Source organism: Ochotona curzoniae, unplaced genomic scaffold, assembly GCF_017591425.1.
Source record: "Ochotona curzoniae isolate NIBS_2020 unplaced genomic scaffold, NIBS_Ocur_1.0 contig_2294, whole genome shotgun sequence".
In the NCBI taxonomy this organism is placed as follows: domain Eukaryota; kingdom Metazoa; phylum Chordata; class Mammalia; order Lagomorpha; family Ochotonidae; genus Ochotona; species Ochotona curzoniae.
Window position 1 is genome coordinate 5227272 of NW_024465405.1, and position 24734 is coordinate 5252005.

Consider the following 24734-nt stretch of genomic DNA (forward strand, 5'->3'; position numbering starts at 1 on the left):
TGGCACGCGAGCTGGCCTGGAGGAAGGGAGTGGCAGTGTAGTAGCTGGACCCTGCCCTGAGCAGACTGCAACAGCTCTAGCTTCACCTGGTGACTGGAAGAGTCCCCTGGAGGTCAGGAGACCTGGACTGAGAGGAGAGAGAGCTGGACCAGGAGGTGTCCCTGCCTGGGCCTTGGAGTGGCCGGGCCTCCAGAGGCCAGCCCAGCTCAGCCAGTAGCTGGACCTCACCACCTGGCCTTCCAGACTCTGTGGGGCCCTGCTTCTGGCTGCAGGGCAGGGACAAGGGGCTCCTTCATTGTGGGAGTTCTGACCCCTTCCCAGGCCTCCTGAGCTAGAAAACCCATTGCTGGATATCTCTCTCTCTCTTTTTTTTAATGTGTCTGGGGCTCAGTGCTGTGGCATAGCACGTTAGCACGTTGAGCCAACTGCCTGGGATGCCAGCATCCCATATTAGAGAGTTGGTTGGCATCCCGGCTGCTGTGCCTCTGATTCAGCTCCCTGCTAATGGCTTGGGGAAGCCGCAGAGGACGGACCGAGAGCTTGGGCCCCGCACCCACGTTGGAGGCCTGGAGGACACCCTGGGCTCCTGGCTCCAGTCGTACCAGGCTGCAGCCAGGTGGAGAGTCAGCCAGCAGCAGGCTTCCCCCTCCTTGCCTTGTCACTCTGCCTTTCAATAAATGGAATCAGTCTGTGTGCGATCATCTATTTCCTTAGAATAAATGTGTCTGAACCCCAATAACATCCTATGTAGACTGCCCTTCCCCTCCCCCACCAGGAAGATTGGGCATTCACTGAGTGACCCTTTGTTGGTGAGTTTTGGGCTCAAAGCACTTGGCTGCAGTGGGACCTGGACATGGAGGGAGGGGCCTGGCTGTGTGGGAGCTGTGTGATCCTGGACGCTGCTGTGCCCAGGGGTGCCTGACCTCCACTTGCGGACAGCTGGCAGCCTTGGCGCTGGCAGCAGCAAGGCTGACTCCTTCCCTGGCCCCGCCATGTGCTGGGGTGGAGTGTGCAGCTGGAAGTGGGTGTGGGTGGGTGGGTGCAGGGCCAGCTTGCAGCCAGGGCCCCCAGGGTGGCTCAGCTCTGCCCAGGGCCACCTCAGGGGCAGGTGAGGTGTGGGAGTGAGTGTTGATGGGGGTGGTGAGTCTGAGGCCCCAAGACCCATCAGAGCCACCTGAGGGGCACCCGGCCCGCCCCAGACCAAGTGCACTTAATCTCTTTTTAAGCAATGTTGGAACATTTTGGTAAGATGCGCGTGGCACGAAGCTTTACCACTGCTGGCAAACTCTTCCACCCCGCTCCCCTTTCCTAGCCGGGCTTCAGGCACCTGACTCGGCCACAGGGGTCTTCCGGGCAGTCCTGGCACCTGCCCTCAGGACTGGCCTGTCTCATCCAGTGTGGCTGAGACCCCATGTCCTCCATGTGGCCTTCTGCTCAGCTGTCCATGGACACTCGGCCCTATGCAGCCGTGCAGCCTGGCCCTGGGTTCACCCTGCTGCCTCAGGCAGGGGTGCTGTCCTCTGAAGACACACAGTCTTCCCACGCAGGCCCAGGGAACCCGTGCTCAAGAACGGGGGAAAGTGGGAAGGCGTCCTCTGTTATCTGCCCACGAATGCACCTGTGGCACGCACGGGGCTGCCGTCGGATGCCCGTTCATCCATGCTTAGCCCCGCGGTGCCCTTTCCCCGCATCTTCAAAGCCGCCCTCCCTGGGTGCTGCGCACATCCTACAGCTGGGCTTGGAGGGGCCTCGCTCCGGAAGCAGCATTCGGCAACAGACGCCCCACACAGAGTCACCCCTCTCCTTGGATTCGAACCTGCGTCGGGAGCCGCCCACACCCCCGCCAGGAGGACACGCCCCTCGGAGGCGGGGTCGGGCCCGGCCAATCAGAGTTCCTCGGGCGCCCTGTAGGCCCTGCCCCCGCCCCTGTTTTCCCAGACCGCTCTGCTGCCTCCGTGGAGACGCCGCCGCCGGGTCGTTGCGGGGTCGAGCGGCGCCGGAAGCCGTGCCCCGGGGCTGTCCGTCTTCCCGCGGCGCCGGAAGTGTGCGCCGGCTGCAAGGGTCCGGCTCGAGGGTCGGGGCGAAGCCGCCATGGCTGAGGGCGGCAGCCGCCCCGGGCCTGCAGGTAACGTGTGCGCCGCCCCCTCAGCCCGCGGGGACCCCAGCTGGGCAGCGGGGCGGGGGTCGTCCCGGGGAGCTGCCGGGCCTCCAGCAGGCCCGGGGTGCGGGGGTGGTGCACCTGCTGCTCCGAGCGTCTTGGGACGCCGCCTCTCCCAGGGCGCTGATCCCTGCTGCTGAGCAAGAGGGACAGCGGGAGGGACTGAGGGGGCCCGGGGAGAAGGGCGGGCAGCGCCTCGCCAGGGTCTTTGCCGGCCACGTGCTGCCCGGGCCCTGAGCGCTGGACGGCAGGTGCCCAGGTACACCTCAGGGTGCCCGCAGGTCCCCAGGTACACATAGGGTGCTCGTGTTGTGGCTCAGAGAGAGCAGTGTGGGGTCCTGGAGCTGAAGCTTTTCCACGACAGTAATTACAGCTGGGGTAACCCCCGAGGGCTGCTGGGAAGGGGTGCCTCCCCGGGAGCCCTCCTCGCCATGCCAGCCTGCCAGCCTGGGGCCCCTGTGTCTGAGTGCTAGGCCTGCGGGGTGTGTCCTGCGGTGCGGGTGTTGGATGGACGGGGCCTCCGTGTCCGGGGAGGTGCCGCTTGCCCAGTATGCTGTCCACCCACGCTGATTCACAGACAGACCTTGCACCGCCTGCTTCACTGCCCCAGCGCCCAGCGCCCAGCGCCCAGCGCCCAGCGCCCAAGGCCGCTTCTCCCATTACTTGTGCGGAAAGTACAGCTCTCCCTTACTGATGTTTCCAAGTAGGCTTTGGTGTCCACACCTCCCAGCAGAGCTCCGAGAGCTTGGTGAGGCTCTGGCCGTCCTGGGCTTGGGTCTCCTCCCCCAGCTGTGTGGTCGTCTGGCCACTGCTTCGGGGCCTCATTATTTGCAGGCCGGCACCGGGTGTCTGTCAGTCCGGGTACGTTGGCCTTTCCTGTGCTGGGTGCCCTCCGTGCCGTGGATGTGGCCGGCCCTGCAGCGGCGTGGGAGTGACCCCGCAGGGCTGCGGTGGGTGGGCTGAGCATGCCCCCGTCTGCCCCCGTCTGCCCCCGTCTGCCCCCGTCTGCCCCCGTCTGCCCCCGTCTTCCCCGTCTGCCCCCGTCTTCCCCCGTCTTCCCCCGTCTTCCCTCGTCTTCCCCCGTCTTCCCCTGTCTTCCCGGTCCCTGGAGGAGAGTGACCCTGCGCGTTTGTTCAGTTTGCGGGCGTTTAATCCGGGACGCCCTGGTGCGCCTCTCCGCAGTCCTGGCTCCCTGAACCCCATCCACGCCGGCCTTTAGTGTTCTTGGGTGTGGGGCAAGAATGTGTGGTTTCATGTGGGCAGCTTTCTGCCCTTCTTGTGGAGTTGGGTGTCCAGGCGCCGAGTGAGGGGGGCTCCCGGGCTCGTGTCCCCCAGCCGACAGTGGCGCCTCTCCAGTGCAGGTCCTAATCTGAAGGAGTGGCTCCGGGAACAGTTCTGTGACCATCCGCTGGAGCACTGTGAGGACACGCGGCTCCACGACGCGGCCTACGTGGGTGACCTGCCGACCCTCAGGAGCCTGCTGCAGGAGGAGAGCTACCGCAGGTGAGCAGGCAGGGGGCTGAGGGAATGCCAGGGGCTCCTGGTGGGCAGCAGGGGCTGTGGGCGGGCAGGGACTGTGGGCAGGCCTCTGTGGTTGACCTCTGTGGCCTGGCGACTTACGACTCCTCATCTCTGGAGTGTGCACTGACAGCCTCTGCTCTGGTCTGCCCTTTGCCATCTCCTTTGGCCTTGTCCCACATGGTTCTGTCCACCCACCTCTGTCTCCCACCGTTGCTTGGGTCTGGTGCAGGCCAGCTGTCCTGTGGCCCTGGGATCGGTGGTGCTCCTCTTGTTGGCCACAGTCTCCTGGTCTGATCCTGCCAGTCCTGCCCCTGGCACACTCCCCGCAGGCCCCTGGGGAGCTCTGGGCTGCTTCTCTGGTGGTGTTGGGGTCCTGTGGGCCTGAGGCTGGTCCCCACAAGCTCCCTGCTCTTGTCTGTGGGTGCTTTCCCTTTAGGTTGGGGGTGGCAGTACCTCATGAGGAAGTGCCTCCATGTCCGGGCAGAGGGCTGCTGTGCCCGTGTGTTGTGGATTGTCCCCAGAAGGCCCCTAATAAGTGTAGTGGGGCTTCTCTCTGCTTCTCCTTCAAGTGCCTCAGCGCGTGTCAGAGCAGGTACTGGTGTCCAACAAAACCTGCTCAGAGGGTTTTGCAGTGCACATGTTTAGGCTTAGCTGGGATGCCCGTCCCCTGCAGTGAGGTGCCTGGGTGAGCTGGGACGCCCGTGCCCTGCAGTGAGGTGCCTGGGTGAGCTGGGACGCCCGTGCCCTGCAGTGAGGTGCCTGGGTGAGCTGGACGCCGTGCCCTGCAGTGAGGTGCCTGGGTGAGCTGGGACGCCCGTGCCCTGCAGTGTGGTGTTGGGTGAGCTGGGATGCCCGTGCCCTGCAGTGAGGTGCCTGGGTGAGCTGGGACGCCCGTGCCCTGCAGTGTGGTGTTGGGTGAGCTGGGACGCCCGTGCCCTGCAGTGAGGTGCGGGGTGAGCTGGGATGCCCGTGCCCTGCAGTGAGGTGCCTGGGTGAGCTGGGACGCCCGTGCCCTGCAGTGTGGTGTTGGGTGAGCTGGGACGCCCATGCCCTGCAGTGAGGTGCCTGGGTGAGCTGGGATACCCACATTTCACGAGTGGGCTTGTCTGAAGGCAGATGAGGTGGGGTGCCTCAGACCTGAGGGCCGCCCCTGGGTGCAGATGCCTGCTCCCGGGCCTGTGGGTGTGGTGTTGAGCGAGGCCCAGAGCACCCGCTCACCAGCTGCCTACGGCTGTGTTTCCTGCAGTCGTATCAATGAGAAGTCCGTCTGGTGCTGTGGCTGGCTGCCCTGCACGCCGCTGCGGATCGCCGCCACCGCGGGCCATGGGAACTGTGTGGACTTCCTCATCCGCAAGGGCGCCGAGGTGGACCTGGTGGACGTGAAGGGACAGACGGCCCTGTATGTGGCTGTGGTGAACGGGCACCTGGAAAGTGCCCAGATCCTCCTGGAAGCGGGCGCTGACCCCAACGGAAGCCGACACCATCGCAGCACACCCGTCTACCATGCTTCCCGAGTGGGGCGGGCCGACATTCTGCAGGCCCTCATCAGGTCAGTGCCTGCCCCCCGCCTGGGCTGGACACCGCTGGGCACACCCTGGGCCTGCAGGCTCCCGCGTTCCTGTGTGCTGTTTGCTTTCTCCTCTAGCACTGCAAGGCTTACAGGGCTGTCTGCTTTGCTAGTGTTTTTAAAGAATTACTTATTTCTTTTCACCTTTAAGAATTTAATCTGTTGTTGTCCTTATTCTGTTCTCATTAAAATTTTTTTAAAGATTTATTTTTATTGGAAAGTCAAATTTACAGAGAGAAGGAGATGCAGAGAGGAAGATCTTCCGTCTGCTGATTCACTCCCCAGGTGGCCGTCATGGCTGGAGCTGAGCCAGGAGCTTCTTCCCGGTCTCCCACGCGGGTGCAGGGTCCCGGACTTTGGGCCGTCCTCGACTGCTTTCCCAGGCCACAGGCAGGGAGCTGGATGGGAACCGAGCAGCCGGGACACAGTCGGAACTCTGTCGGGATCCTGGCATGTACAAGGTGCAGATTTAGCCACTGAGCTATTGCATTGGGTCCAGAACATTTTTTTTTTAGATTAATGATGTGAACATTTAAGATTTCATATCCTCTTAGCTTTTTCCTTAGTAAGCATGATTGAGGTTCATCTCTTCTTCTTTGTTAGAGTTATGGAGGAGAAAGACTTTTAAAACGGTGTGTTTTTATTTGAAAGGCGCATTTGCAGAGAGAGGGGCAGACGGAGATCTTGCACTCATTGGTGCGTTCCCCAGATGGCTGCAGTGCTGAGCTGTGCGCTCTGAGCACGGGAGCCTGGAGCTTTTCTTGGGTCTCCCATGTGGGTGCAGGGGCCCAGGACTTGGGCTGTCTCCCACTGCCTTCCCAGGTACGTTAGCGGGGAGCTGGATCAGAAGTGGAGCTCCAGATGGGTTGTTGGCACCCAGGCAAAGAGAGGCTTAACCTACAGGCCATGGCGTCAGTCCCAGCAGAAAGTTTTAAAGGCATTTATGAAGTGCTAGTTTTATTATTTATTCATTTTGGGGCTTTGTTGGTTAATGGTGAGGAAGAGGAGGGGAAGGGGGCAGCCACACCGTGCTGTTGTCACCTCCAGGGGTGGGGTCTGTGATGGTGTGTCTGGTGTTGCCTCTGCAGCGCCCTCTGTCTCACTTGTCTGTCTTCAGCAACATATTTTGCATAATTGTTGCTTTGAAGGCCTTGAAGCAGAGCTCAGGCACGCGGCTGTGTCTGTCGGCAGAGAGGGGCTCACGCATGGCTGTGCCCGTTGGCAGAGCGAGGCTCATGCACGGCTGTGCCCGTTGGCAAAGCGAGGCTCACACACGCGGCTGTGCCCATCGGCAGAGCGAGGCTCACGCACGGCTGTGCCCGTTGGCAGAGCGGGGCTCACACACGCGGCTGTGCCCGTTGGCAGAGAGGGGCTCACGCATGGCTGTGCCCGTTGGCAGAGCGGGGCTCATGCACGGCTGTGCCCGTTGGCAGAGCAAGGCACACACACGCGGCTGTGCCCGTTGGCAGAGAGGGGCTCGCACATGGCTGTGCCCGTTGGCAGAGCGGGGCTCACGCACGGCTTTGCCCGTTGGCAGAGCAAGGCACACACACGCGGCCGTGCCCGTTGGCAGAGCGAGGCTCACGCATGGCTGTGCCCGTTGGCAGAGCGGGGCTCACGCATGGCCGTGCCCATTGGCAGAGCGGGGCTCACGCACGGCTGTGCCCGTTGGCAGAGCGGGGCTCTGTGTCATGCAGGCTCATTGTTACAGTGCCGTTCAGTAGTTTGCACCTTTGGGCTGTTAGAGTTCTGTGTGCTGTCTGCCTGGATTCCTTTTTTTTCTTGCAATTACAGTTACTGCCAGCAGATACTATTTCCGCTATCTTTGTATTTCTTAGTTATTTGCTGTAGGCATATTTGGTATCTTGGTCCATGATCTGTTTTCTTTCCCCTTCTATTATTTTAGTGAGCTCATGAGCCTTATTTGAATCATGCCAGTGTTACATTTATTTCCGTATTTTGTTTGAGCCAGATGTGTCCCCCTTTGCTGTTTGGTGTGCCTTCTCTTGTCCCTGACTCTGGAAGCCACGCCGTCGGGTGGTGTAGCTGAGGAGCCGTTCACAGTGCAGGGACTTGTGGCGAGCAGGATGTGGCGGGTGCTGCTCCAGGGCTGCTCGGAGGGTGCTGCCTTCGCCTGCTCGGGGGGTCCCTGGAACACACAGCCCCCAGCAGAGGATCCTGCAGGGAGTGGCGCCTGCATCCGCTGAGGGAGCCGCAGCGCTGGGAAGCTAGGCCTGGCAGGTGCTGAGGCTGTGCAGCCTGGCCACTGAGACACTTCTGTGTTCTGCAGAGAGTATGTCATGGACTCAGGGTTGCTTGAGCAGGATTGGTCCTAGAGCCCCCCTCTGGGCTGCCCGAGTCCCCATGGGCCTTGGGGCCAGCTCGCAGGCACTGCTGCTCTGTGGGCCTGCAGGCCTGACATTGCTAAGAGCACCGCACGTTGCCATGGCGACAGGTGCTGTCTCTCCATCGCTCTGTGGCTGTGGTTACTGTGCTCAACTCCGGGGAGGCAGAGTGGCCGACGAGGTTGTTATGAACATAGAGTACTGTCTACTAGGCTGTCACCGGCTCCTCCCACCTCCGGCCGGCTCCTCCCACCTCTGGCCGGCTCCTCCCACCTCTGGCCAGCTCCTCCCACCTCCGCCGGCTCCTCCCACCTCCCCGCCCCTGCCCCCTCCCCACAGTTTTTGCTGCTCAGTTTTGTTGTCAGTTTCCTTGGTGGGTATTTCCGAGGCTGAGAGCGGAGTAAGTGGTGGAGTTTGTGTCTGCAGAAGTTAGATGAATTTCTTTTTTAAAGATTTATTTATTTTTATTACAAAGTCAGATATACAGAGAGGAGGAGAAATAGAAAGGAAGATCTTCTGTCCGATGATTCACTCCCCAAGTGAGCGCAACGGCTGGTGCTTGCGCCGATCCGAAGCCGGGAACTTCCTCTGGGTCTCCCACGCGGGTGCAGGGTCCCAAAGCCTTGGACCCTGCCGGGATTAGAACCAGCGCCCATATGGGATCCTGGCACGTTCAAGGTGAGGACTTTAGGACTAGACCACGCCGCCGGGCCCAAGATGAAGTTTTGAACTGTCCCAGAGTTCCTTGCAGCACTGTTAACAGCAGCAGGGGAGTTTGGAGAGCGCTCAGGGTTGAAATGAACTGGGCCGCACGCGGCGTGTTTGCGTGAGTGTGTGAAGGCCCCCTGCCCTGCTGCTGCTGGACTGTCCCTTTGCCCAGGGGACGGACTGCCTGTGCGTGAGGAGGAGGAAGGCCACGTGCGGGCCTGTGATCTCATGATGATCAGTTGTGTGGGGGAAGGTCAGTTGCCGAGTGGCTTCTCGTGTTCTTGCATGTTGTCCCTGTCACCCAAGGAGGCTGGGAGGTGGGGACGCCTTGCTGGCAGTGCGCTGCTGGCAGTGTGCCTCTGGCGGCCCAGCCTGGAGGCGGCAGGGCTGCACCCCAAGGATGAGGATTGGGGACAGGAGGCTGTGGTGGAAGCAGGTGGAGGTGCCCTGTCACTGCCCGTAGGGCCCGTCGTCAGCGCTGCGCAGGGAGCTGCTTGCTGTTGGCACTTAGAGGGTGGCACGGGCCTCTTTGGGGGCTTGTGGGCACTGCAGAAATCAGGTGCTGGCTGTGTGACATTGGCTAGGGCCAGGCGGCCTTCTAGGTGCCTCGGCTCAGGTTGCCTGCTGACCTCTCGGCCAAGTGCAAGGTGTGTGCTCCGTGAGGTGTCTGCTCTCCTATGGCTAGGGAGCCTGCTGTGGAAAGGGACTCTGCAGGCATGAGTGGATCCTGTTCTTGGCACCTTTTAAAAGAAGCTTGATTTATTTATTCAGAAGGTAGGCAGGGTTAGAGATTCGGGGGAGAGATGTCTTCCATCCACTGGTTCAACTCACCAGATGGCCACAGCCAGGACAGGCTTAGCTGGAGCCGGGCACTTACTCTGGGTCCCCCTGTGGGTGCAGGGACCCTCACACTTGAGTTGCCCTCCATTGCTTTCCCAGGTGCATTCGAGGGAGTGGGTTGGAAGTGGAGCAGCCGGGATCTGAAGCAGCGTCCCAAATACCAGGTTAGCCCGCTGTGCCACAGGCCTGGCCTCTTCATTTCACACTTGTCACACGTTTGTGTAGGCTCCTGGGTGTGTCTTTCTCTTACTCCTTTGCAGTGAGCGAAGCCTGGAGCTCTGTCCTTAGAATAGGTTCATGGGTGATTCCAGCCCCTGGCTGTTGCCAAGCCCCCAGAGCCTGTCCCCTGCTGGGCTGTGACCCACCTCGCGACTCCCCGCCCGGCAGCCGGCCTTGGGGTGCCCCTGTGGCAGGTAATGATGGTTGGGAGTTTGCCGTGGGCCTGTCTGGTTGCGGGTCTCTGAAGGCAGTGACAGGCAGGGACAAGCTCTGCCCATGCATTGGCTGTGGGGAGGGACATTTCCCGGTCAGCTGGCTCTTGCCTTTGCCCCGTCGAGACTTCTGGACTCCCACCCTGGCTGTCCCTGGGAGGACCTGACCCCCTGGCAGGGCTGTGTGATGACCCTGCTGGCAGTTGCCTCCTGTGCCAGGCCCCTCTGGGTGAACCTGCTGGGACGAGGAGCTTCCGGGGGCTGACCGGATGTGGCGATGCTAGCTGGCTGCACCTGTGCTCACTGGTTGTTTTTTTGCTTTCAGTTTTTAGGAACTGCTTTTTGACTTAATTATGTTTTACATTGTGGAAATGTAAAACATATTATATATATAATAATGTTATATATATAATCTAATAGGCAAGATCATGAAAAAAAGGTCTAGGTTCTACCCCATCTCCCTCGTTCTATTCTATCTCTCTCCATTGTTAAAGATGAGCAAATCTGGGCCCGGCATGGTAGCCTAATGGTTAAAGTCCTTGCCGGCATCCCGTATGGGTGTCCATTTTAATCTTGGAGGCCCTGCTTCCCATCCAGCTCCCTGCTGTGGCCTGGGAAAGCAGTCAAGGACGGCGCAAAGCCTTGGGACCCTGCACCCACATGGGAGACCGGAAGAACCTCCTGGCTCCTGGTTCGGATTGGTTGAGCTCCAGCCATTATGGCCACTTGGGGAGTGAGTCATCGGATGGAAGATCTTCCTCTCTGTATGTCTGACTTTCCAATAAAAATTTAAAAATCTTTTTTAAAAAAAGTGAATCTATGACTGTACACTCTCTCTCTCACACACACTCACACTCTCTCTCTCACACACACTCTCTCTCTCACACACACTCACACTCTCTCTCTCACACACACTCACACACTCTCTCTCACACACACTCACACACTCTCTCTCTCACACACTCACACTCTCTCTCTCACACACACTCTCTCTCTCACACACACTCACACTCTCTCTCTCACACACACTCACACACTCTCTCTCTCACACACTCACACTCTCTCTCTCACACACACTCACACTCTCTCTCTCACACACACTCACACACTCTCTCTCTCACACACTCACACTCTCTCTCTCACACACACTCTCTCTCTCACACACACTCACACTCTCTCTCACACACACACACACTCTCTCTCTCACACACTCACACCTCTCTCCACACACACTCTCTCTCTCACACACTCACACTCTCTCTCACACACTCTCTCACACACACTCACACTCTCTCTCTCACACACACACACACTCTCTCTCTCACACACTCACACTCTCTCTCTCACACACACTCACACTCTCTCTCTCACACACACTCACACACTCTCTCTCACATTTTCTCTCTCTCTCTCACTGCTGTGCCTCTTCCTGGACCCCTGTGGGACACTGTCTGCCTTCACCTCCCTCCTTGTCAGCCTTCCTTCACAGCCGGGTGGCGTTCCCGTGTTGCGGGCATTGGGTGCTCAGCCGGTCCCGTCTCCCCTGCTCCCGCACTGTCACATGGAGTCCTCCTGCCTTCTTTCACTGTCTCCTGCTGCTCTGCTTTCTGCTGTGGTTAACCTTCAGATGAATGTTGTGGTCACACAGCTCTGTCTGGGGTTCTGGTTTACGTACCTGCATGGCACACTGCAGTGGATGGGAACGTGGCAGAATGCAGAGCGTTGTTCTCAGTGCGCTGGGTTTGTCCCTGCGTCGTTTCACCCCGTGGCTGGCGGATCCCTGCTGCCCGCTCTCCCTGTGCTCCAGAGGCCCCAGGGGCTCCCCCATCCCTGCAGGGGAGCTGTGGGTCTGTGCACAGAGCTCAGTCCTGTGACTCCCTCTTTCCCCGCAGGTACGGGGCCGACGTGGACATCAACCACCACCTGACCGCTGACACGCGGCCCTCCTTCTCCCGGCGCCTCACCTCCCTCGTGGTCTGTCCCCTCTACATCAGCGCAGCCTACCACAACCTCCAGTGTTTCAAGCTGCTCCTGCAGGCTGGGGCCAACCCCGACTTCAACTGCAATGGGCCCGTCAACACCCAGGAATTCTACAGGGGCTCCCCCGGGTGTGTCATGGACGCCGTCCTGCGCCACGGCTGTGAGGCGGCCTTCGTGAGCCTGCTAGTGGAGTTCGGGGCCAACCTGAACCTGGTGAAGTGGGAGCCCTTGGGCCCAGAGGCGAGAAGCAGGAGGAAGGTGGACCCCGAGGCCTTGCAGGTCTTCAGAGAGGCCAGAAGTGAGTGCCCTGAGCCCCTCCCTTCCTCCTTCAACCCTCCAGCTCGCGGGCTGCACTCACTGATTGGTAAGGCCAGCACTGGGCCAGAATCTGCGGAAGGAGTAGCGGGTTTCCAGATGGTCATTGGGGTACTCTCTTTCCGGGTACCAAGCAGGCTCCCTGGAAGTCTGTGAGCTGTACGGCACACGGAGCTCTGCGCTTAGAGCCTGCAGAGTGGCAGGTGTGCCCACCCTGTGCAGGTCCTGGGTTGTGGTCCCTCCCTTTCTGCAGTGCTGTTCACATACCCTGCCTGTGGGGCACGGACAGGTCACCCTGCCTGTGGAGCATGGGACAGGTCACCCTGCCTGTGGGGCACGGACAGGTCACCCTGCCTGTGCAGCATGGACAGGTCTGACGCCCTTTTAGACCAAGTCTGTGGTTGGCTTCTTTGTGAAGAAGGCTTTTGTGGAGGATGGAATGAGTCCCTGGGCAGAGTTTGGAACTGACCTGTGCTGGGATCCAGAAGCTGGCCTGCTGTGTCCCGGTGCCCATGCTCCTGCCTGGGTTTTAGCATCCAGTAACCTCCCCTTGCAGGATTTTGCATCTGCTGTGTCGGATGTCCTAGACTAGGTTGTTCAGTCTTGCTCGTGTTTAACCATCCTTGGTTGTTGGCTGACAGAACTAACTGTCCACAGAATTCCTGCAGCCACCAGAGACTTGGGGAGGTCTCTGGGCCCAAAGCGGAATCATCAGCCGGCCCCCTTTGGTGCTGCCAGGCTGGGGTGATCAACCCTTCACACAGAGGGGGCGAGGCCGGGTTGCCGTCCTGGTGGGTAGAGGTGGGTGGAGTGTGGCAGCACCTTCCCGTGGGTGCCTACTCTGGGTCTCGGCGGGGGATCGGCGCAGGCTCACTGTTGGTCCCAGCGGGCTCTGGGCTTTAGTGCGAGCTGGAGCTCACCCTCCGTCCTGTATCTGCCTTCCCCCTGCCCTCTCCAGGTGCTCCCAGGGCCCTGCTGAGCTTGTGCCGCGTGGCGGTGAGGAGAGCTCTCGGCAAGCACCGGCTCCACCTGATCCCCCTGCTGCCTCTGCCTGACCCCATCAAGAAGTTTCTGCTCTATGAGTGAGTTCGCGGGCAGCGGCTGCGTGCAGTGAGCCGCGGTCTGCCGTGGACGTGGACCCTCACCCCGTGCACCGTGTCCTGTGCTGCTGAGCTTCCCATCGGGTTGCAGGCGGAGAACGGGCCCGCCTCCTGCCGGTTGGATCCTGCCCCGGTGCTCGGGTCCTCGTGCGTCTTTGGGTCTATTGGCCAGGAAGCTCTTCCACACCTGGTCTTGACTGACCTAGGCATCTCAAGTTGGATTCTCCAGGGACCATGCAGTGTGAGCGGTGTGGGCCGCAGCAGGGTTCTGCTGGTGTCCCCACGAGGGAGGACGCCCAGCACTGGCCAGACGCGCTTCTATTATTTACGCCTCTTAGTTCTGTTGTTTGATTAAAGCCTTCGGATATCTAAGGGAAAAGGAAGTGCTGGTTAAAAAGAAAGTGCTGTGATGAAGCGACAGAGTTCTTGGAGTGCTGGACGTTTACTTGACGGTGTCGAGTGCCCGCGGCGTTTCCTGCATATACTCAGTGCTCACTGTGTGGGGGGGTGTCCTGGGGGGTGGGGGGGGCCTGGCGAACGGGCTCTCCGTGGTGGGGTGTCCCGGGTCTCGGGGGGCCTGGCTGCAGGTGTTGGGCGCTTCCGGATGGTGCTTGGCGGTAGCTGACTGCCCGTGTTTAGACTGTTCCAACAGCATTCACTGCCAGTTCTGATGGCGGGAGAGCCACAGGTGCCCGGGGAGGGACAGGTGCAGGTGGCTCTCCAGGGGCCACATGTCTGGAGGTTGGCGGATCATTCTTTATCCTTTTGAGCCAAAGTGTCTCAGTAACTGCTCTTAGAATCTGGGAGCGTGGGTGGCTAGAGAGGTGACCAGGGCCTCTCGCAGGCGTCGTTGGCCCCTGTTGACTACAGCTGCACAGCCAGTGTGGGGCCATGGGTAGGTGAGCCGCGGTTGCTGCCTTCTGGCAGAGTCCCGCTGAGACGGAGCCACAGTGCTGGGTGTGCTTTGTTTAGGAAGGAGCAGGCTGCAGGTCAGCTCCAGTCTGCACCGTCCTACTGACTGTTAGTGCCAGGCGGCATTTCAGCTGACCACGCAGGGAGAGTCTGCATGTTAAACTGTGTGGCTTGGGGATGGAATGGCGTCCCTTCCTGCTGCATCATGGGTGGGCTTTTGGCTAGACCCGTGTGCACATGTGCAGTGGAAGTGGTGGCCTGTGGCGAGCTGTGGTCCTTGTCTTGGGGGGCCCAGCTCCCTGAGGCCTGAATGTGGGCTGCTTTTTGCTTCCGTGGGGAGCTGGGGGCTGCATTGAAGTCAACAGACTTCTCCCTGCAGGACTTCAGGGCCTTGGGCCCCACCGGGGCTGGCTGTGTTCTTTGTGGCACTCGGAGGGGGACAGAAAGGGCCAGGCACAGGTGGGGCTGGGGCAGATGGTCGTGCAGGTGCTCCCTGCTATGGGAACTGGGTCAGGATGCTTGTCCCAGGAGGCCAGCGGGCGGCTCACAGCCTGGAGGCCCGCTGAGCTGTGCTGTGGCCTCCTGCTTGGTTTTTCCTAACTCGGAGTTGCTGCCCTTCTGTCAGGCAGGAGCAGCCAGTCCTCCCCGTGAACTGGTGTTCCTGCATGCCCTGGGAACTGGCTCCCCCAGCCCCAGCTTTCTTTCTTTCTGGGAAGTGGCACCTGTGAATGCTGCCAAGACAGGAGCCTGAGAGCCCGGCATGGTGGGCACTGTACAGAAGCCAGGCCAGGGCACAGCGGGATGGGTGTCCTGCCCCTGCTATGTGCAGGGCTTGCCTCTCTGAGGTCTAGCCACATCCCCAGGATCTCCGTGGAGGAATGAATGGGTGTGTCCTCTTCCAGGTCTGGCTGGGAGGCGACCTGTGTCAGGGACAGGGTGGGAGGTGACCTGTACAGAGGGACAGCGGGCCGGAGCTGGGCTCCCTCAGGCCATTCCTGGGTGGGAGGCACCTGGTCCTCATGCGCAGAGGGCGTGGTCAGCTGCCTCCTGGAGATGCCAGTGACACGGATGTGTGCTGACAATCAGACTGTCCTTGGAAGCTTCCTGGCGCCCCAGGTTGCTGTAAGAGCTGTGCAGGCAGGTGGGAAGGCCGTTCCTAAGGACTTAGAGGGACTTTCACTGGGCTCCAGTCCCCCTTCTCTGTGTTGGTCCCACTGTGAGCACGGACCTGTGGGACCTAGGTCCGTGGAGCAGAAAGACACTGCCTGCTTGGAGCAGGCTGCTCCCCAGACCGGGGCCTTGAAGGGCCAGCAGGGGTGAGCCCGGGGCTTCCTGGCCCAGCCCGGCAGCTGCTGGCCCTGGGCAGCCCCACCTTGGGGCACCGAAGGCCAGGTGGGCTGGTATGGACCTTCTGACTCCTAGCTCTGGGGCTTTTCATATTCCCAGCTGTTTTCATGTGACTTTTCACGTCCTCGGCTTTGTCGCAGGGTTGGAGGCAGCACTGCTTGGTTGGCGTTCTGCTCTGGCGTCCGGCAGCGCTGCAGGGTGGCCTTGCTGAGGTCATCTTCAAGCGCAAGGGCAGCTCTTAGTCCTCTCCTGGGGAATCCTGCTAGGGGGACAAGTGCCCCTTTACAAGGTGTTAGCCCTTGGCCCATGAGTGTCTGCAAGAGGGAGGAGCTTGCTGCAATCTGGGACTGGACACACAGGCCCGCGTCTGCCGCCCCTGCCCCTGCCCACCGCCTGCCTGGGACGGGCCCTGGCTGGCGGGAGACTCCACTAATGATGGACCTGGGCATTTCCCACAGGGCGAGGAGGTCGTGTGGGAAGGGCGCACACACGTGGACTCTGAGAGGGCTTCCTGTAGGTGGTGACTCCTGTCGCTCCCTGCAGCAGCAGTGACCTGCTGGGAGGGCGGGGCGGCCTCCCTGTCCTGCTGCTCTGAGGACAGCGTGGTCACCTGTGAGGGCTGCCTTCTCTTAGGGGCCTGTGTCCTGCTTCTTATGCTAAAAGGAATTCTCTAGTTAAGGTAGAAGCAGTGGCGACGTTTTTGTTTTAGAAAATGCTCTTTGTTGTAAAACAAAATGTTGACTGCTCTCTGTCAGTCCCTAGAAAATCAAATTTGCATGTCTGACTGGAGTGCACACGGGCTCCAGGGGATTTTAGGGTGTGGTTTGAAGCTGGGGGTGAGGGGTGTGAGCACTCGCTGGGCACCGGGGCCCCTCAGGGACACTTGCCAGAAGTCTCTGTGAGCTTCTCGGTGAGACTGCCCTGGATGTCGGTGTGGGCGCTGGCGGTGGGTCTGCTGACACGGGCTGCCTGCCCGGCCACCCATCCTGACCCTCAGGGGCCTGGCCTTGGGAGAGCCTGTTGTGGGCACGTGCCCTCATTTCTGCGTGACCTGTTCTCCCCGCCCCAAGCCCTGCGTGCATCCACGGGGAGCGGGTGGTCCGTGTCCCTTCCCAGGCTCTCTGCAGAGGCCGCCTGTGGAGTTCAGGCCCGGGGAGGTGTGGACGGAGCTCTAGGGACTGTGACCGCGTAACCGACAGGAGGAGGGCTGGCTGCAGAGGACGGCACCTGCCTCGGCTCTGCCCCATGCCCGCTGCTTGGCTTTCAAGGTCTTGTGGCCCGGTGTTGTGTGGACGCACGTAAGTGCAGACAGGACCCCCCTGTGTGGGCAGGACTGCTCCTGCTGCGGATGCCCTGCAGAGCAGGAGGCCCGGCCCCTGTCGCACCCGCTCCTGCTTCGGCGGTGAGCTTCTTTTCCTCAGCCCCGGGGCCGTGCCCATCTATGACCTTGTGCTTGGTTCAGAGCTTTCAGAAGGTGGTGGGCGTTTTTGATATGCTGTTGCAACCTAAATAAATGCTTTATTTCCCGAAAATGCTTTAGTCTTGTGGATGCTTTGCCTCCGTGGGACGAGTGTTGGCCATGTGGTCTCGGTGTGCACATCCCAGGGCGAGCCTAGCTCCATGGAGGCTCCAAGGCAGGGCTCCTCCCGCAGCCGGGGAGAATGGGTCACCCGGGACGGCACCCTGCTTTGCTGCCTGTGACCTGTTGTACTTGACAGCCGTAAGTCCGTGAGACGTGGGGCTTCCCTGCGTGGGCTCACCTTCATGCTGATGTGTGGTGGGGCATGGAGTCTGTGGGCTGGCTCCTGTTTCTGGCCCCTCTGTCAGGCTGGGTGTTCGGAGGGTAAGGGGTTGAGTTGCAGGTTTGGGGTGACTGGCTTGAGGGAAATGAATAAAGACATCTGAGCATCTTGCAGTGGCTGTTCTGTCTGGTGTCTGCTGGGTCACCCGTCTCCTGCTCGCCCATGTCCAGCCGCTCAGACATGGCTGGGCTGTGCAGCTCCGGTCGCCGTCCAGGCTCTGCCCGAGGGCGGCCATCTCAGTCCGTAGCCGCACCTGGCCTAGTGGGGGTGCTGCCTGTCATTCCCCCTTCACGAAAACCTGTGAAAATGGTGAGTTTCTCAGGCCTGGCACATGGCTCAGTGGCTAAATCCTCACCTTGCAAGCACCAGGATCCCCTGTGGGCACCAGTTCATGTCCCAACTGCTCCACTTCCCATCCAGCTCCCTGCTGTGGCCTGGGAGAGCAGTGGTAGAAGCTCTTGGCTCCTGGCTTCAGGTCAGCTCAGCTCTGGCCTTTGCAGTTGCTTGGGGAGTGAATCATTGGACAGAAGATCTTTCTCTCTGTTTTTCCTTCTTTCTATAAATCTGCCTTTCCAATAAACAAGCAAATAAAATTTTTTTTAAAAAGATGAGTTTCTCTTAAAACAGATCGACCAAGATGACTAGAAATGGCAATGCAATGTTGAACACCAGATGAATGGGGACTGACTTGGAACCCTAACAGAAAAGGGGGACCCCCTGAGAGAACGCGGCTGTGAGAGAAGGGGGACCTCTGGGGATCGGGTTGTGGTGGAGAGCTCCTGGGGGCGCCTTGTGGAGTGGACTGGCTGAGAGCCTGCTCCCCCCGGTGGGGGAGCCTCCTGCAGCCCTCGGGGACCAGCGTGGTGCGTGAACGGCCAGTGACTCGTTGTGCACATGTGCTGTCATGGGGCGCCGCTCGCCTGCAGCAGACGGTCGTCTACACCTGGCCCTACCTGCATCCCCTCCCGAGGCGGGAGAAGTGTGCCCCGCTGCTGCCTCCTGCACCATTCCCAGCTGACTGTGGAACCATGCAGCTGGCCCCTCCTGTAAGTCAGTTAACTGTAACTGCGGGCTCTGGTAACTCCCTTTCTGCTTGAAACCTTGCTTGCCCTGTATGGCTCTCAATCTGATTGGAGGGTGAGAGCTTAAACACCCCCGACGTTGGCAGCTGGCGCAGTGGCTCCTGAGTGTCGCGGCGCTGCTGTCCCCAAGCTTGGGACATGAAGACTCCTCCTCACATCCTACCCTGGGTCCAGCGCAATGTCTCGCACTCCGTGACAGCGCGCTGAGGCAGGAGCCTCCCTGGGCCGGCGAACCTGCTGGGAGGGAGTGAGACTGGGTGCTGCTCACACCTGCGTGGCCAGATCCTGCAGTGGACCCCAGGCCGTGACTGCAGAATTCGGAGGGTCAGGTGTTGGTGTGCGAGCCCCCGGAGCTCAGGAAGCCACGGGCCTCTGGAGAGCAGTGTCAGGGTGTGACACTGAGGAACGTGTGTGTTTATTCCCAGACACTGAAGAAAAGTTGTTTTCCTAGGTGGATTGGAAGCCATGCTAGGGGCTGGTGTTGTGTAGTGGGCAGATTCTTCGCCTGTGGTTCGTGTCCCGGCTGCTCCACTTCCTGACCCGGCTCCCTGCTAATGGCCTGGCAGGGCAGGCGAGGCTGCCCCAGAGCTCCGTTCCCTGCACCTGTGTGAGACCCAGCAGAAGCCCCTGGCTCCTGGCTTCAGACCGGCACGGCTCTGTCTGTTGTAGCCATTTGAAGTGTAATTCTTCACTTTGTCATTCTTACACTTTTTGTTTGTTTGTTTGTTTGTTTTTCGGGGGGTGATTCTGGCTTTCAAGTAAAATAAGTCTTTAAAAAGTCATGCTAGGGGCTGGCGTACATGTACACAGCTAAACCCGCTACCTGCAGCCGGGGTCCCATGTGCGCACGGCGTAGGCTTCTGTTAGGGCTCTGATGCTGCACACGCAATCCGGCTGCTCGCAGACGCACCTGACAACAGCTGTGGACGATTGCCTGAGTGCCCGAGGCCTGGCCCAGCCCTGCTCACGGTCACCAAGTGGGGAATGGACCAGCTACAAGGTTTCTTTCTCTGTCTCTCTCTGTTAACTCTTTCTAATAAATAATTTTTTAAAAAGTCATGCTGAAAGACTTGAGACTTAAAAAACGGACGTTTTTTGCACCCTTTCTTAGGAAATTGGAGGAGGTGCGCTTCTCCAGGCTGGTCGGGGGGACAGCTAAGGAAGAGGACGTGCTTATGTCCCCGGGGAGTGGGTCTCCCCAGCGCTGCTGAGTGGCAGCGCTGCTGAGTGGCAGCCCTGCTGTCCCACCAGCCCGTCAGGCCAGGCTCTGGCAGGGATGTTAACTCAAGGCTGCTGCAGGAGGCCTGAGGCCCCAGTCGAGAAGCGCGGTGCTGCGTCAGGACTGGGGTGAGGAGGCTGCCGCAGGGCTGCTCAGCTCCTGGAGACCCGAGGGAGGGTGCGGGCTGGCCTCGTGGAGCACAGCAGGGCTCTTGTCCGGGAAGTCCTGAGGGAGCTGTAAGGCCCCAGCTGCCTCCCTTGCCGAGGCCCGTGTGCGGTTTGATGCAGATGCTGACTGGACTCAGAGGCTCCAGTCCTGGCCCGGCCGTTGGCTGCCTGACGTGTGAGGCCGGACAGCCTCCCTGGGCTGAGGTGTGTTTACCTGCAAGTTGGAGAACAGGTCAGCTCCTGATTGCTGAGACACGTGGGCAGTTAGGCAAGGAGCTTGGTGGCGCCATCACTGGTGAGGTGAGCAGCAGGTGCTGGCTGACCTGGTTCGCTGCTCAGCATCACCACGCCCTGACTGTGTGAGTGCTGCCACAGCCCCTGGTGCAGCCACAGAGCTGGGCGGCTAAGACAGCGGCTCCAACCCTGCCCTGTGGAGCACCGGCTTGCCTGCCGGCAGCGGAGGCTGCCAGTGGCCGTGCAGCCGGCCCCTTGGGCCTGTGGGGCCTTGATCCTAGGAACCATGCGTGCTCCAGCTTCCATCCTGCTCACAAGGCGCTCAGCCTCTACTGCCAACAGCCAGTGCTTGCAAAGCAGCTGTGTCCTCTGGTGTTGAGGATGTGATGGGGGTGAAGGGAACAGCCTGCATGTGTCCAGTGAGGATGCGGATTTTCCCTGGAATATTTTCAGTCTGCACGGATGAGTGGGGCAGCTGTGCTCTGGGGGTGTTGTGAGCGAAATAATGCTTTCCCAGGCTGGATCAGAACTGGAGCAGCTGGGACTCGAACCAGTGCCCTTATGGGATGCTGCAGGAGGTGGCCTGAGTCGCTGGACCACAAACTACCCCCTAGGAGATGAGACCACAAGGCACAGGGCTGGAGTTGTTTGGGTGCTTACAGCTCACGTGCACAGGACCCGGGGCACAGGGCTGGAGTTGTTTGGGTGCTTACAGCTCACGTGCACAGGACCCGGGGCACAGGGCTGGAGTTGTTTGGGTGCTTGCCCCGCCCTCCCGGAGGGCACGGCTTACAGCTCACGTGCACAGGACCCGGGGCACAGCTCCCAGCCCTGCCTGTGGGATGTGCCCTCGGACACGACTGAGGGCCAAGGGGAATAGATGTGGTTTCTAGCCAGTTGCAGTGTCCGGCGAGTGGAGGAACTGTCGGATGTCCTCCTGCCCTTCCTTCCTTAACCTTTATAAACGCGGAATAAACGGGCGTCGCTCACCAGTTTGTCTCCAGCGGCTCTGCAGCCGCAGAACACCATCGCCCTGCCCTTGGCGGCTCTGAGAGCCTTGCTCTGTGCTGTGTCTGTGGATCCTGTGCTGCTGAATCTTGCATTTGGTGCCCACCTTCTCCTGCCTCCCTGTTCCCAGAGGGTTCTGTCTTTGCCCTCCAGGGATGGTTTCCTGCACGACCCTCACCCCATTGCCCCGGTCCTCTTGCACCATGTGGAGCACCCCCTCCCGCTGCCCTTGCACCATGGCACCCATGGCGACTACAGAGAGCTCGAGGAGGCAGGAAGAGCCTCAGCAACAGCGTGGCAATGTGATGGAATGTCCTGGAACCCAGGAAACCCTTTGTGCTGGCAGGGAAAGCTCTGGGTGGCCAGAGTTGAGCTTGATGCCAGCTGTGGCTGTGGAGGCTGAGGCTCAGATGGGTGTTCCCCAAGAAGTGGCCCAGAGCTCAGACAGACATCCGCCCAAGCGTGGCAGGGCCGAGCCCGGAGCCTCCCCACAGCACCGTGGAGTCAGGACTCCTCCCACCTTGGAGTGCTGCTTTAGGCGCGAGCTGAGAATCAGAGCCGTGACTTCCTGCAGAGCCACGGCCTGGCTGTGTTGATGTCCAGGGCCTGGCTTGTGGTTGGAGTTGGCCGGACGCTGGTGAGTGGACAAGTGACTGGAGGAGTGGGTGGATTGTTGGACAGAAAGAAGCCCATTATTGGGGCTGGAATGGTCCCTGTAGCGAGCTTGGCAGGGCCCCGTCCGTTCCTGCTTGGCCTGGCCACCTCCTTCCCTCCCAGCCCAGGGAAGGGGTGTTTATGGTTTTGGAGTCCCATGGGGGCCGTGCACACTGTTGGTGAAGGTGCAGCCATAGCCAGACCCCCGAGACAGGCGGTGGTGAGCTGTGCTGAGCTGTGCTGAGCTGTGCTGAGCTGTGCTGAGCTGTGCTGAGCTGTGCTGAGCTGTGCTGAGCTGTGGGGCCCGGGAGGTGTCCCTGCTCTGCCTGAGAGACCTTACATGTCACAACTGGTAAAACCTGGCTGGAAGGCTGAGGCGGCTGGTGTGTGTGTGTGTGTGTGTCTGTGTGTCTGTGTGTGTGAGAGAGAGAGGAGGGGAAGTGAGGAGGCTGGTGTGTGTGTGTGTGTGTGTGTCTGTGTGTGTCTGTGTGTGTCTGTGTGTGTGAGAGAGAGGAGGGGATGTGAGGAGGCTGGTGTGTGTGTGTGTGAGAGGGGAGGGGATGTGAGGAGGCTGAGGTGTGTGTGTGTGTGTGTGTGTGTGTGTGTGTGTCTGTGAGAGAGGGGGATGTGATGTGAAGAGGCTGGTGTGTGAGTGTGTGTGTGAGTGAGTGTGTGTGTGTGAGTGCCAGGTGAAACAGTGGATAGCTTGCTCCGGCTGCAGACTCCCTGCTGGGGCAGTGGGTGGTGGCCCTGACCCTGCCGTTGGCTTGCGGGTGCCCCCGCCACACCCAGCCATGTGGATCCATCTTGTTTCCCCTGCTCCTTTTAAAGGCAGAGTCAGAGAGGGAGAGGGGGGGTACCTTTGTTTAGTTGGTTCTCTCCCCAGATGGCTGTAACAGTCAGAACTGGGTCAGTCCAAAACCAGAAGCATCTTCAGGTCCCCCACATGGATGCAGAGGCCTGAGTACCTGGGCCGTCCTGCACGCTGTCTCGGGCCACAAGCAGGGAGCTGGGTCAGAAGTGGAACAGCTGGGACAAGGACCGGTGCCCACGTAGGATGCTGGTGTTAAGGATGACGACTTTGTGGCTGTCCCTCAGCACCGACCCGTCTTGTTCCCTCCCCCTCGTGCTGTGCCCCTCCTCTCCCTCTCAGGTGCGCCCTGAGTCTGCGGTCAGTGCCAGGGTGCAGGTTCTTTCTGCCCGCGGCATGGTGAGCCGGAGTGGGTGCCATTCTGATGCCCCTGCATGGCTCGCAGTTACCGTACTATCTCCTCTCTGACTCCCTGCAGTCCCTGAGCCCAGGGGCGTTGAACACACGTGCTCGGGGTGGGGACCGGCGTGTGCCCCGAGCTCTCCCAAGGCTTCACGTGTCACTGTGGAGCACTTACCACTGCTCAGCCCTGGAAGACACCATCGTCAGCACCGTGCACTGGGCTGAGCTTCCCGCAGGAATGTGGGACACCTCAGGGGAGGGGCGTGTGTACCTCACTCTGAGTCCCAGATGCACTGTGAAGAATGTGAGCTTTACCTGCCACATGCAGCAGGCACCGCTGCTGGAACTGGCAGCTCGAGCTTGAATATGCATGGGTTTATGCTCTCAGTGGGAACGTGGACACAGAGTGATAGCGAATAGATTGGAGCGTAAGTCAGTCATCAGAGAGGCGTTTTTCCTCATGGATCCAGCGTGAAGCTCTGTGGAATGGGCGTTTCCGGAACAAAGAGGAGCCAGCAACTGGGTGGTGGTGCCGGTAACCATGACAACGACCTGGCAGAATCAGTGGGACTTACTGCCCTGAGCCACGTTTCTGCTTCTCTTGGGTTTTCCTTCCTGTCTCGAGCTCTTTCTGGAGTGCTGGAGTGGCCAGGTGACTGCTGGCCTCCTGGGACCTGCCAAGAACTTGCTGTCCCCCCAGGCCTCTCCCCTGCAGGTTGACTGCCTCAGGACTGCACTGTGATGTGTTTTGCTGCAGATTCTCTTGGGGGTCCTTTGGCTTCCAGGATCTGCAGGGTGTGTATGTGAGAGAGAGAGGGGGATGTGAGGAGGCCGGTGTGTGTGTGTGTGTGTGTGTGTGTGTGTGTGTGTGTGTGTGTGTGTGTGTGTGTGTGTGTGTGTGTGTGAGAGAGAGGGGGATGTGAGGAGGCCGGTGTGTGTCTGTGTGTGAGGGGGGAGGGATGTGAGGAGGCTGTGTGTGTGTGTGTGTGTGTGGGGGTGTGTGTGTGTGTGTGAGGGGAGGGGGGGATGTGAGGAGGCTGGTGTGTGTGTGTGTGAGAGAGAGAGAGGGGGATGTGAGGAGGCTGGTGTGTGTGTGTGTGTGTGTGTGTGTGTGAGAGAGAGAGGGGATGTGAGGAGGCGGTGTGTGTGTGTGAGAGAGAGGGGATGTGAGGCTGGTGTGTGTGTGTGTGTGTGTGTGTGTGTGTGAGAGAGAGAGGGGGATGTGAGGAGGCTGGTGTGTGTGTGTGTGTGAGAGAGAGGGGGGGGATGTGAGGAGGCTGGTGTGTGTGTGTGAGAGAGAGAGAGAGGAGGATGTGAGGAGGCTGGTGTGTGTGTGTGTGTCTGTGTGAGAGAGACTCCTGTTTTTTTTTCTTTTTAAAAAATTATGAATTTTTTATTTCTGAGGATTTTTGCAGTTGATGAGGGCGATAAGGGTCAAGGGCTGCAGGAGGTGGGTCACCATTTCCGCATTCTCTTTTTTTCCTTCCTGTATCTGGGGGAAGGAGGAGATGAGGGGAGAAGCCACACCCAGCCTCCCAAACGCCTCTGCACCCTGCGATGGAGGACAGCCACCCCCGCCACCCCAGGGTCCCCAGTGTGGAGTATGCTCTGAGGGTCCTGCTCATGAGCTTTCCATAGTTCAGCAGTTCCAAATTACTGTCAATCTCGCCACTGCAAGCACGATGACACCTCTCCAGAATCCACTGAGCAACATAGTCCACCTTAGAGTCTCCGTTTGCTCAGGAGACTCACTGCCGACACTTGGCTGGGGTAGTTGGTTGATTTGTTCTGTCCTCCGTCCTCTGTCGTGGCACCAGGTGTCCTGTGCAGACTCCAGTGGACTGCTGTGTCTTCCGTGTGCACCTGGATATGCTGTCCACTGCTCCGTCTAGGCCACTGACAAGACCCAGCTCTGACCTGCAGAACCTGCAATTCTCTTCACGGTTGGGGTTCTGAGTCCAGCAATTCAGTTGGGGGGTCCCCATAGAAACCTCATCTGAGATGATCCCAGATCTGATTCTTGTATGTGCTTGCCAATACAGGGTCCGGCACAATCCGTTGCCCCAATCATCTTATGCACATGCTGATGGTTGCAATTGCTGGGTCCATTCTGTCTCCAGCCCTGTCTTCT

The 24734-nt window shown here is 59.8% G+C and overlaps 1 protein-coding gene across 3 annotated transcripts; it reads left to right on the forward strand.

Moving 5' to 3' along the window:
- The first annotated feature begins 1960 nt into the window (after positions 1-1960).
- ASB1 (ankyrin repeat and SOCS box containing 1) lies at positions 1961-13381 on the forward strand. 3 transcript variants are annotated; one of them, XM_040972370.1, is made up of 5 exons: positions 1961-2132; positions 3515-3661; positions 4926-5228; positions 11463-11848; positions 12824-13381. In XM_040972370.1, the coding sequence occupies exons 1-5, from the start codon at positions 2092-2094 to the stop codon at positions 12949-12951; spliced, it is 1005 nt and encodes a 334-aa protein (XP_040828304.1). In that variant the 5' UTR covers positions 1961-2091; the 3' UTR covers positions 12952-13381. The 3 variants fall into 3 exon arrangements, with proteins under 3 accessions (XP_040828304.1, XP_040828303.1, XP_040828305.1); XM_040972369.1 differs by having other exon boundaries at positions 1961-2125; positions 3520-3661; XM_040972371.1 differs by lacking the exon at positions 4926-5228 and having other exon boundaries at positions 1961-2125; positions 3520-3661.
- The last annotated feature ends 11353 nt before the right edge of the window (positions 13382-24734 follow it).

Bases quoted from the DNA above. Each gene is read 5' to 3' on its own strand.
- ASB1 (XM_040972370.1), top strand. From the start codon at position 2,092: ATGGCTGAGGGCGGCAGCCGCCCCGGGCCTGCAGGTAACGT. The intron at 3,662-4,925 runs GTGAGCAGGCAG...TGTTTCCTGCAG, and splicing joins CAGGAGGAGAGCTACCGCAG to TCGTATCAATGAGAAGTCCG. The intron at 5,229-11,462 runs GTCAGTGCCTGC...CTTTCCCCGCAG, and splicing joins ATTCTGCAGGCCCTCATCAG to GTACGGGGCCGACGTGGACA.